At 35.0% G+C, this 12,143-nt stretch overlaps 1 protein-coding gene across 6 annotated transcripts in view; it reads right to left on the bottom strand.

The window, feature by feature from the left end:
- Window positions 1–1,177: 1,177 nt before the first annotated feature.
- LOC131154527 (probable UDP-3-O-acyl-N-acetylglucosamine deacetylase 1, mitochondrial) overlaps window positions 1,178–12,143 on the bottom strand; it is a 35,428-nt gene continuing 24,462 nt past the window's right edge. For all 6 annotated transcript variants that reach the window (XM_058107346.1, XM_058107348.1, XM_058107350.1 and 3 more), the window contains 4 exons: window positions 9,606–9,707; window positions 7,813–7,877; window positions 2,841–2,985; window positions 1,178–1,640 (listed from right to left, as the gene is read on the bottom strand). In XM_058107346.1, the coding sequence (XP_057963329.1) occupies window positions 1,587–1,640; window positions 2,841–2,985; window positions 7,813–7,877; window positions 9,606–9,707 (366 nt within the window). In that variant the 3' untranslated portion in view covers window positions 1,178–1,586. The remainder of the gene's footprint in view (window positions 1,641–2,840; window positions 2,986–7,812; window positions 7,878–9,605; window positions 9,708–12,143) is intronic.

Raw genomic sequence — 12,143 nt, 5'->3', positions numbered from 1 at the left:
TTGCCTACCCTTTCCTAATAGATCTCCCACTTTTATGGCTCCCCTTTATGGAAGGGGCACCAAAGGTGTAACCTCCATGAAGAGAGACCAAGGAACCCCCTTTCTTGGTTATAACCATTTAGGTGAGAAATAAAGGAGAAGAAAATTGTAGAGAAAAGTAGGGAACGTCACGGGTAATTTCTATGAACACTTGCCTTAGAAAAGGCTTAATTAGGGAATACATGTAGTAGAGAGGGACCCCAAAGGAGGAAGAAAAGATCAAGAGCTTACATGAAAATAGAAGGAAATAAGAGAAGCACGCTACTAGGGAGGAGCACCAAGGTGAGAATGGAGCGAAAGAAGGGGGTGAGAGACCTAAAGAGCGATTGAAGACTAAAACTAGAGAGAAGAAGAGGGAGTTGTGACCAAAACTTAATACCGGCAGGACGGGAGATACCGACATAACCACCACCCCTCATACATAGCAAATTTCTTGTTCGCAGGTAACACGTGTAACTCTGAAATCTAAAAACGCACCTTAATCATGTGTACAACAACCATATGACTCCCTATGTGTATCTCCTACCAAAACACTTTCTAGGATCAACTAAATATCACATGCAAGAAGCCCACCACACAAAATAAAAGACCTCGTCAACATTAGTCCAAACCTTAACTACATAAAAAGACCTAAGGCAACACAAGTCTCCACGCCTCATAACCCAGAATTATTTTCAACTTGCAAGCAAGGGGAGCAACTAGTGAGGGCAAATCAAGAGGCATGTGCAAATGCCCACACACTTTGCAAAGAGTAACGACAACATGATGGTGGAAGGATCATCACAAGTCATCACAGTTGAATAATCGTAAGTGTCAATAATACTCTAGAGAGCAGGAATAGATCACGTAAACAATCTCGCCCACATGGCCCATTAATTGTAATTAGAGGCGGATCCCAAAAATCCCATAACATTAATCAATGGAAATTCTGTACAAGGGACGAGGGAACATCCACAAGGTAAAACAAAAAACCGTCTTGATAGCCAGCACCTCTTCTTGATCACCCTACTAACTAGAGCATTAGAGGGATTTTCTAGAGCCAAGCTCTAATCACCCATGTGTTCATCTCTGCAGGTATCCTAATAATGAGGAGTTCAGCCATCTATTACCAAAAGATCACAATCCAAAATCTTGACCATTGGTGCATTAAAGCCAATTTTTGCATCAATAATTATTATTGTTGTTATACATAGATAGGAATATTACAAGAATGTAAATGTTTTTATTGTTATACATCAGTAACAATCTACAAATCAGTAACTTGCATAAAGTCATCCATGACAATTTATCACCAACAGAAGATGTTTAAAAAAATCTGAAAAGACATTGTAATACGGTTAAAATTTATAAATTCAACAGAAAAAAAAGGATTGAATTGACATAGTTCCTGTATACTGCCAATCCAAAGACAAGTTTTATGCTTGCAACCACATTGGCAAACTGCAACAGGGGCAACTATTCTGACCGCACACCATCTGCTCCGTTGCTGTTGAGTTGCCCATTGTACAACTTTCTGCCATACTATTGCAACTTTTTGCCATACTATTTTAACTGGCACCCAGAAGACGACGTGCAAATCTGATATGCAGTGAATGGCCACCCTGTATCGTAAACGTTAAAATCACCAAAGCTTGATAAGAATTATTTGTCTAACAATCAAGAGTCCAAATTTTACAACAACAAATTTTAGCAAATATAATAGACATAAGATCGTGAGGTTTCAGATATTACATGAACATTTAAAACAGAAACTGTTTCCGTTTCCATTAACGAATGTTGAAGGTTTTTTTAACTTGAAAAATAGAATGCATGTTCACAGAGCCAAGGCAATGCTTGCTATCAGCATCATATAAAAGCAAAAAATTTGTCGTGACTTATCATTTGTGATGCAGTTGGGAGTAACAACCCCAAATTTGGTTCATCTACAGCTGTTCTTTTGAGCTTTGGCCCCATTGTGAACCAAACTAAACAAATATATAAATAAATCTCCAAAGTAATAAGCAAAGCCTATACATGAAAAAACAAATAAAACAAATAAAAAATAAAAAACTAATCAATTTCATCCCAAGTTATTAAAGAGGTAACTACTAACTAGTAGGAAAAACTGAACAGATGGAGATTAAAATGGAGGATTTCAAGATGAGGAAGAGTAGAACAAGAATGAATTATGGAATTTAGCTGTAAACTAGTCGTAGGAGCACTATCAAATTAAATGAATTTCTGACAAGAATTTTGAATAAATTATAAAATTGAATTCCATAGGAGAGGAAAGAATACAGAAAAAATTGACATCAGGAGATACTAAATGCAACCATTGTTATGTTGAATCAAGCATCATGTGACAACGGGATCAAAATGAAGTGCCTAGAACAAAATAAGATTATATGAAGTGAAGTACTTCTAAAGTATTGTGCAATCCACAAAGTAATTTCAATTTGAAGGGAATACTGCATATAAGATGTCTATAGTGCCAGCAATAACCAATGGAATGCAATGTGCAGTGATTAATTATCAACATGACCATTCAAAAATCATAGAGCATGAAAAGAAAAGTTGCATCAACTGAGAATATACAAGCAAATCATCAAAGATGTGTCGGCCAAGAAAGACGAGCCCAGCCCAAAAGAATGAGATTTTGGCAGGTGGGGTGGACACACAAAATGGTCTTGCATGGTGTGTGACAAAGATTTGCACATTGCATGATACTGTTCTTTTGCCCACAAATCATAAAGAATATGTAAAAAATTAACAACTCATAAATTTGAAGTACATGGAAAATGCAAATAGTGACAGGCACGTGCCTTGTAAGCAACTATATGTGCTACTGGTATCCCCTGACTCCCATGCCTCGCACAAAGGGACAAGTCGCCAATAAGATCTAGAACTTTATGGCGACAAGGTTCATCATGGAAATGCAGCGGTGGGTTTAACCAACCTTTACTGGAACTGCAGAAGAAGAACAGCAGCTAATTTTGTTCAAAAATTAATGACTGATAAAAAAAATAAATTAGATGAAAGAAATTCATTAAGTGCTTGTTGACTAAATTCAAATATCAGGCAGCAACTTCTACAGATCACGCCCTTCTCAAAAGATAAATAAAACATGTAAAGTAATAGAAAGCAGGAAAAAAAAAATTTCTTGGTTGAAAAATCAATTGAATTATATGACACAAAACAAACCAGCCAATTTTATAGGAATAAAAAGATCATCTTTCAACTTCAAAATAATGAAATGTGGAAATTTTTTAGGAGAACAATAATTTGAATAATGCCCTGTACTCAAAAATAATTGTAAAGAATCCCATGGATTAAAGTTTCATCGAAGGCAGAACCCATCCTGCCCCCCCCCCCCCCCCCCAAAACCCAAAAACTCCCCTTTGTTTTTATTTTTGACTCGGAATAATCTATCTTTGAAAAATAAATGGGCAACCGTTCATCCAAGAAACAGAACCAATGGACTTAGTTTAAAAACAGGAGGAATAACCAAAATGAGATATATGAAGGGCAAAAGAAGTTTAACAATCCTAAATTAAGCAGCAAACAGCAAACAACACAAACCAACCCAAAGAAAGAACTGCTATGATACCAATTTGATGCACCTTGCAAGGCAGAAATACACCATAGAATCCTTCATATTAGAAATCTGATAGATTAAAGACGATTACAGGGACATATAGTGGAAAAGATGGATCCTCTCACGTGGAAATGCAGTGGTGAAGGCTATGGGAGGAGGCACTGAGCAGATCCTCAACCCACACATCCAGATCTTAGGAAATTCTGAACAGATCAGAATTAATAACCAAATGGAAATAAAAAATTCTGTACTAATCATCAGCATCTGGGCTAAGATAAATATAAATACAAAACAGCATTGCACATTAAATGTGCTCAGGGAAATGACTATTCTTGACTACAGTTGTTTCTAACTTCTCTAGACTCAAAAAACTTATTATTGAACTCTGAAAATAAAGCTGGACTTAGGAAATGACACACTTTGACTAGACCCTAGCAATGATATCTAGATAGCAACAGCTAATAACTATTATAGAAACTAACAATATTAACTATGCTTCGCTATTGAACCAGAAATGCATCACCAAATAATCCAAAAGGTATGTTCCAAACACTCCAAGAAAATTTACAGTGAAGGGAGAAGTGAGAAGAAGATTCTCAACTTACAAAGCATAATGAATGAACACCCAGAGATAGAGCCTAAAAAGGCCTCCTACTCTGCAACATATTTGATAAGTTTAACTCTATTAAGAACAACAAAGTCTTAATCTTAGAGGGAACTTTGGAATCCAAAATGGTACAATGAAGTGGGAAAGAGAGATTTTCAAAAATATGAAACTCAAAAATTGGCAGGAGCACTCTCCAAAGAGTCTAGAACCTATGACCGATAGCCTCACCAAATGGAAGGACAAAACCCTTCCACCAAGACTAACAAAGAAGTGAGCCCCAACACCTCTCTATCATTAAGATACCTATGAAAATGAAAACTCGAAGAGTGCTCATCCCCATTTGAATTGAGAAAGGAAAAGATAGATCCATCGTGCAATGATGCAAGCCATTCCAAATGAGGAAAGGAAGTGCAAAGTCAAGAATCACCCACCCAAGTGTCTTTCCAAAGCAGAATGCAATTTCCATTTCCTACAATAAATTTGGTGTAATGAATAAAGAGAGGATCGATATGCAAAATACACTTCCAAGGGCTCCCAAAAGAACACCTTAGCTCCATATTAGCATCCCACCCATTACCCTGCAGAACTTTGGGCCGAAGGGAATTTCCTCTAAGGGAAACACAAGCTATTTACCCAATAAAGCAATGTTTTAGACGCCAAATTCCCCAAGCCCCAAACCCCCTCCTTTTTAGACCTACAAACAGTCTCCCAGCTTAACAAAACTATCCCTATTATCCCATCATTGGTCCAAATAAAATCTCTCATCACTCTCAATATTTTTAGCTACCCCCACAAGCATATTAAAGCATACAATAAATAGGGAGGGTACTAGAAAGAAAAGCCTAAATAAGGGTGATCCTCCCACTGAGAGATAATGAAGCACCCTTCCAACTATCTAACCTCTTAACCTTCTCCACTACAAAATCCTAAAACCCAATCGACCTAGGATTACAACCCACCCAAAGGCATTCCTAGATAAGCTAAAAGCCTATCTAGTATACCACATCCAGCTATTGCAAAAAACTACAAAGATCGAGATTCTCAAGTCAATATAAACTAGACCACTCTTCCCCATATTTATTTTTAAACCCAAATCCCTCTCAAACAATTTCTAAATGGTAAGCATATTTAAATAAATAAAAAATAAAAAATAAAAAAAAAAAAAGGAAAGACTCCTTATGATCTTCTAAGAAAAAAATAGTGTCATCCACAAGAAACCACAACCCCCTCTCTCCCCGCCCCAAACCCTCTCACAAGCCCTATATCTACAGCCCTCAAGATATCCACCAGAAGAACAAACAAAAAAGGAGAGGATCCCCTTGCCTGACCCCTCTTGAAACCCTAAACCATAACTTTGGTTCTCAACTAATGATAACTATAAAAGAGGCTTTAGTTCATTAAATCCCTACCATCCAACAACCACATCCCAACAATCCTAAAAGAAAGCAATACTAAACCCATTTAGATCTAGCACCTTATTCCTATCCATCCCAAACACAACCACCTTCACCTCACTCTCCACAAAAGGCCTTTACAATCAAACTACTTGATCAGACTCCGCTCTAACCCCTCAAACACAGGCCTAGACACATCCTCCTCTGCAAACGAATCAGCAAAAAAAAAAAAGTAGTAATCTCATTAGCTATAAAACTAGAATCAGGAGTAACCTCAGCCCCTACTCCTGAATTCCAATTCCCTAACCTTATCTTTCTCTTGCCATTAGCCAACCTGTGAAAAAATTTTGAATTGCAATAACCCTCCCTTCCCCATTTAGATTTGGTTTTTTTGTCTCCAACTCATTTCCCTAAAAATCATGTCAAACTCACTTTTCAGCAACACCCAGTTAGATTTATCACACTCTAAAAGATCCCATCTTATTTTCCTATCCAACAGATCAAACTTATCGAGAATACTCTTCTTCTTGACCCTAATATCCCCAAAAACTTCAATATTCCACTTTTTAAACTCTTCTTTATGATGCTTCAGCTTTTTCATAACATAAAACCTTCCCAACCTTCTCCACTTCCCTACCAATGACTGAAAAGGCTTATGACCAAGCCACATATTTGAAAAACTGAACAAAGAAGGACCACACTTAATTTTGCTAGACTCTTAACAAAATTACTGACACTGGTCCAAACAAAACCACTTGTGAGAGATTAGAAAACTCCTCTTCCCACTCACTACGAAACAAGAGTCTACCAAACCAAAAAAAGGACCTAGGAGCAGGCCTAGCAGGATCATAGACTGAAACAAACCAGCAGACCCCTACCTTTAACATCAATAAAACTAACAAAGCAAAGAAGCCCACAAGACTATCCATTTTCGACATAGAGCATCCCACACAATAAGAATCACCACCCCCACCAGGGGTGGGGCCACCCCTAATAGGGAAAAGCCTTCCACTCCGTATGCCTGCCCTCCCATAAACTATAACACCCCCCCCCCCCCACCAAAAAAAAAAAAAATCTATTCTTTCAAGTTTGATTTCTTTATGTAACACAATATCTGGACACTCCTATTAAAAACTTCTCTAATAAGCCCCCTCTTCCTCATTCTCTAAACCTCTACATTCCAACTAATGATCCTCATACTTAAACCAATTTACCCCCCTTGCTTGCCCCTCCACAATTAAGAGAGGTAGCTAATTTATCAATTTTTTTTGCATCTTTTTTTTGTATTTCTCATAAGGATTAAGAGTAATATTAACAGCTGCCTTCAACTCTTCCCCTAAAGGACTCAACAATCCATCCCTTCAAGGAGTTTTTGCAGGTCTTGGTTTTCTCTCTCACCCCTCAATGGATTAACACCAATTAACCCCTCCCTCAGTCGAATTTTCCTTTTGGCACAAACAAATATCAGTACTGTCGGACTGCATCAATGTCCCTTATGAACATCATATTTCAGACTGCTACAAAAATATAGTGTCCAGACGTACTACGTAACATGTATATGAAAATTCAAACTTTTGATGTTTAACCTATAAAAAAATCAAACCAAATCATTATTAATTTATTTAAAAAACATGTGCTATGCGCAAAATTATCAGTTACAGTAAATAAAATAATTCAATCATTTTATAACAGCTCAACCCGCTATTCATAAAGTTACGAAGTCTTCTTTTAACGATTATGAATTTAGTTTAAATAATATTATTTGACTGTCATTTTAATTACCTTCATAAATTTATTTATTATTGCTGTCTAATATTGTGCATATTATAACCTTTAGCTATTACCATCAGATTCATATATAAAATTATATAAAATCATGAAATAATATAAATGTATGTATTTATTATTGTATACTTAAATTCATGTGAATGCATATGAGCGAAAATATACTGAAATGATAAAAACCTTAAGAACTATTTATGAGCATCTTTTTACATAATGCTTAAGGTCAATGGGTGACGATGCAAAACCAGAGCATACCACCATACCAGGTTATATCAAAACAACTTGTTTCCTTGTAGAATATGAAGTTAAATTAGTATTCTTCACAAAGCATAATGTAGAGTAGCAGTTGTTGCAATTAACATTGCAAACTCCTAATATATATATTTGTATATATACGGGATCAACCACATTACCTACAAACAATGGCATTTTCTAAGGAACCTCCTCTAATAAGACCTGCATTTTGCATTCTCTCCAACTGCAAGCATGCATTCATTAAAAGATAAGTGAGACAGCTTTTTTTTTTTTTTTTTGGGAGACAAAGTGAAACATATAAAAGATTGAAAATTAATGGCAGATTGTAGAAACCAGAAAATAAATAACAAAAGAAATAATATTGGGCATTTGGATAAAAACAAAACAAATAAAGAACTAAAATCATAATAATAATAATAATAATAAATAAAAAACTCAAGCTGCTTCTTTATGCACAAATAAAATGAAAGCAAATTTTTTTCCTTCCAAAAGAATGATAAAGCACTAATTATGGCAAGTCCATAATGCAAGTACTTTTAAAATGTGATGTCATGACTTAATCAGCCAATAGCAAGAACAGTAAGAAAGAAACCATATTTATTTGGAAAAACCAAAACACTTTCATATCTCCTAAGAGCTACTATCCTTTACTTGCACACAGGGAAAAAAGTCTCAGGCTTTGCTTTTAAAAAGAAAAGATTCTTGCTGAATAACTTGTTCAAGAAGCAACACATGTTGCTCAAATACTGGCTTCGCCAGAGTTGTGGCTATTGTTTTATTCTGATGGCTCCCTCGAGTTACAAAAGTTTCAACATAATGGACTATCCCATGAATAGACAAGCACTATGCTAAAAATGCGCTTCGCAAATAAATCAAATGTCACCAATTGATACATTAGAGACTCACAACTCTAGCTACATCTAAATCATCGTGGACCACTTGTTTAAAAGGGATGTTTGAATCTGATCAAATAGTAGACTAAGCTTTCAACCCATCAAATAGTAGTTTCTCAAGTGTATAATTCATGAGGCAAAAATATGTTTTACAGGCCCTGTGGCTGTCGTAGATGAAAGGACATGTTGAAAGAATCACAAAAGAAAGAAAGAACACCCAACGTACAAGACCCTCATGCCAAATTGACAGTCCAGAAAGGGCATGTTGCATGCAGCCTTACCTCCAGATTCGGTAAGGCCGTTTTGGCAGTTTTGATTTGAAATCATGACCTCCAAGTACAGGAGATGGACCCTTAGCATTGGGCCAGGGTTCATTCTCTGAATTAAAAAGCCACTGAACAAACAAAACTGATAAACAAGCTAGGGTATTGTGTATAGAGATCAATTATAAAGCAGATACAAAGTTGAAAATTTATATATAACTTTCATCTATTGATCAGACATGTCTTTGCCGAAATCTAATAACAGAATTTCTGTGAATCTAAAACTTTATTTAATTTTGTATATTGTTTCCAGTCAATGGCTTCAAGCATTTCCCATGTAATAAGGAAACAGATCCTTTTGGATTTCTGGGAGAAGTTGAAAAGATTTTTTAACACTTGAATGAAAAGGATATGGCCAAACATTTTTTAAAAATTTTACTGAAAAATTCGTTAAAAAGCAAAACACTTGAAAGCAAGTTCCAGTTCAAATTAGGTAACTCTCTTTTTTGTTGTATAAAAGGATACTCAGAAGGCCAATCAGCAATTTGTCCAATTGTGGTTAGAATCTCCACTTTTGAGGTTGCTTTTGAACATCCTCGATATAGATCAGGTGGCATATAACAAAATAGATATACTGTATTGTAGCTTCATACTATACTAAAGTAACAAATATATTTCATTGCAGAGTCCGGGAAAAAAAAAACAAAAAACAAAACAAAACAAAACAAACAAACTAACTAACTACCACAGCAAACAGATAATAAGAAGTCTATTTATACAGTACAGCTAATTAACCTCCTCAAAAATGCAGAAGGTTCTTGAAGAAGCTATTTGCTTGGCATAGAAAGATTCATCCAAAGGGGCTGAAGAGAACCACTGGCAGCCAATAGCTGGCACCTACAACCATAAAGCATTCAAGGATTATTCAGTGCTGCATGTCTCTTAGTCATAGTTTATTAAAAGTACAAAGTACACTAAGGCACAGAGGGCACAAGGCCCAAGTGCACGGTACAAAGCACAGGCACAGCCCATAGGAAGATAAAGCACATATCTATTAAAGAAGTGTATAAAATGTGTACATAAGAAAGACAAATGATCATATACATACATATATACAGAAACAATACATTGAACTCCTCTATATGATAATAGGACGCTAAAAGCCTAGCACACAATCAATAAAGTAAATGCATAATGATTAGAGTTAATTTACCCATTTAAATTTAATAATTTATTTTTCTGGATTTAAATATAAATTGTTATCTTGGCTTAACCATACATACAAATATATATGTATGTATGTATGTATATATTGATATAGGTATATGTATATTCCTGACTTGATTGAATTCCATGGTTTTTTAGAGTATTTAGAAAATTGTGTATTGTCAGTACAAATTATTAGGTTGACCAAGTGTAGAATGTCTTATGAAACCTTTTAAAGAAAATTTCTGCAAGCATTTTGATTCCTAATCATTTTTATACAAACCTTTTTTTTCCTCTAAATCCTTGATTTGATGGTATGCATTTGAACTTGAAATTAGGAGAGCCAAACAATCCTGAAATTTTTCAATTTTGTTCTTGAAAGGGAAAGCTGACTTTTTCTCAGGGAATTTAAAGTTGTTAAAGCTGAATATACATTGTGGGCTCAACCCCTAACAGCTAAATCTTTGAGGTAAAGTGGAATCTAACACAGTATCAAATCTGGTTACCGGGAGGTCCTAGTTTCTAGTATCGTTACCCACATTTATTGCGTGTTGTTTAAAACTTTATTGTATTCCCTGTAATGGGTGTTATTTATTGTGTGTTTATCACACCACAAGCTATTGGGCTGTACATGTGGGGGAGTGTTAAAGCTTGATATACTTTGTTGGCCCACAACCTAACAGCTTAAGCTTTTAGATAAAGTGGTAAGCTGACAAATGTTTTTTGGTTATATTTTTATTGAATTCAAATGGGGAATATTTTCTTATTTACATGCAAAATCTGTATATAGAAAGGACAGAGTACAGATGACATTATGCTGAAAAGAGGATACCAGATGTTTATTGCTGGAAAGGGGACAACATGCACCAGAGCAAAAAAGGCATGTTTGCCTAGTGTAGGTCACCTCACCTAAAACTACCTTACACACACACACACACACCAAAAAAAAAAAAACCTAATAAGCATGCCTTAAAAAGCAATGATTTTACTTGATCAATATTTCATTTCATTTACAATTTAAATTATGCATGTCCCAGCACACCATGACATATGGAGAGAAATGCCACAACACTGGCACCCTAAACCTGAAAATAAACAACAGCATTCATTTCCCAGAAACTTTAGATGCAACAACAAACCACTAAAACCAAGTTTTCATTAACATAACAATTAAAGAGTACTGATCAATATGTCAAACGCATTGCATGTGATTGTAAGTAAATAATCTTGAGTAGTATTCAGATAATTTATAATATAGTTAAGATTTCCTTAAATAAATTGACATTATATTCCTGTAATTGAGTTTATATAAAAGTTCGAATATTCAAAGTTATTTATACAATCATTGCAACTATAAAAATATGGGAACATGAAAAAGATCAGGAATATTGTCATACTTAACATGTCTCCGTATATGGGGAACCAGCAGAAAGGACATGCTAATTAGACAAAATTCTATTTAAATATATTGCAGACCATAAATATTACATCTAATATTTAAAGGACATTAATTGAAAAACCTAATAAATACAAATGCACCTTCTTAGCTCTTTTAATTTTGTAAAACTTATCAATATATAGCTTCTTCCATTAAAAATTTGTCAATAATTTATGACAATTTTTTTAAAATAAAAAATCAAATTTATAGTGTTTTTCTTCTGTATATTATCAAATTTTTTGAATGAAATCATATTATAACACTTTGTAATATGCTTAAAATACATTTACGTAAGTGTTGGACAAGCATCTAAGGAGTGCTTTGAGAAGTGTCCAAAACGTTTCAAGCATTAAAAAAAAATGGATTTTTTTTTAAAATTATGGACATCTGAGATCAAAAGAAATTATATTGTAGCACGTCATTATATAAACAAGAAGAAGAAGAAGAAGCCTTAAGTCCCACTTGTAAAGTTGACTACATGAATCCTTTTCTACCAATTCACGCAATTGAAAGCATTATCCTCGGATAGCTTAAAAGCTATGTCTTCCTCACTATCTCATTCACATTATTTTAGGTCTTCCTCTATCCCTTCTACTGCCATTAATAGTATCAAGCTCACTCCTTATAAGTGCACTATTTGGCCTACGTTTCAAAAGCCCGAACCATTTAAGCTACCCCTCCTTATCCTA

The sequence above is a fragment of the Malania oleifera genome, chromosome 4 (assembly GCF_029873635.1).
Source record: "Malania oleifera isolate guangnan ecotype guangnan chromosome 4, ASM2987363v1, whole genome shotgun sequence".
NCBI classification, from domain to species: domain Eukaryota; kingdom Viridiplantae; phylum Streptophyta; class Magnoliopsida; order Santalales; family Ximeniaceae; genus Malania; species Malania oleifera.
This window is presented reverse-complemented; position numbering and strand designations above follow the sequence as displayed.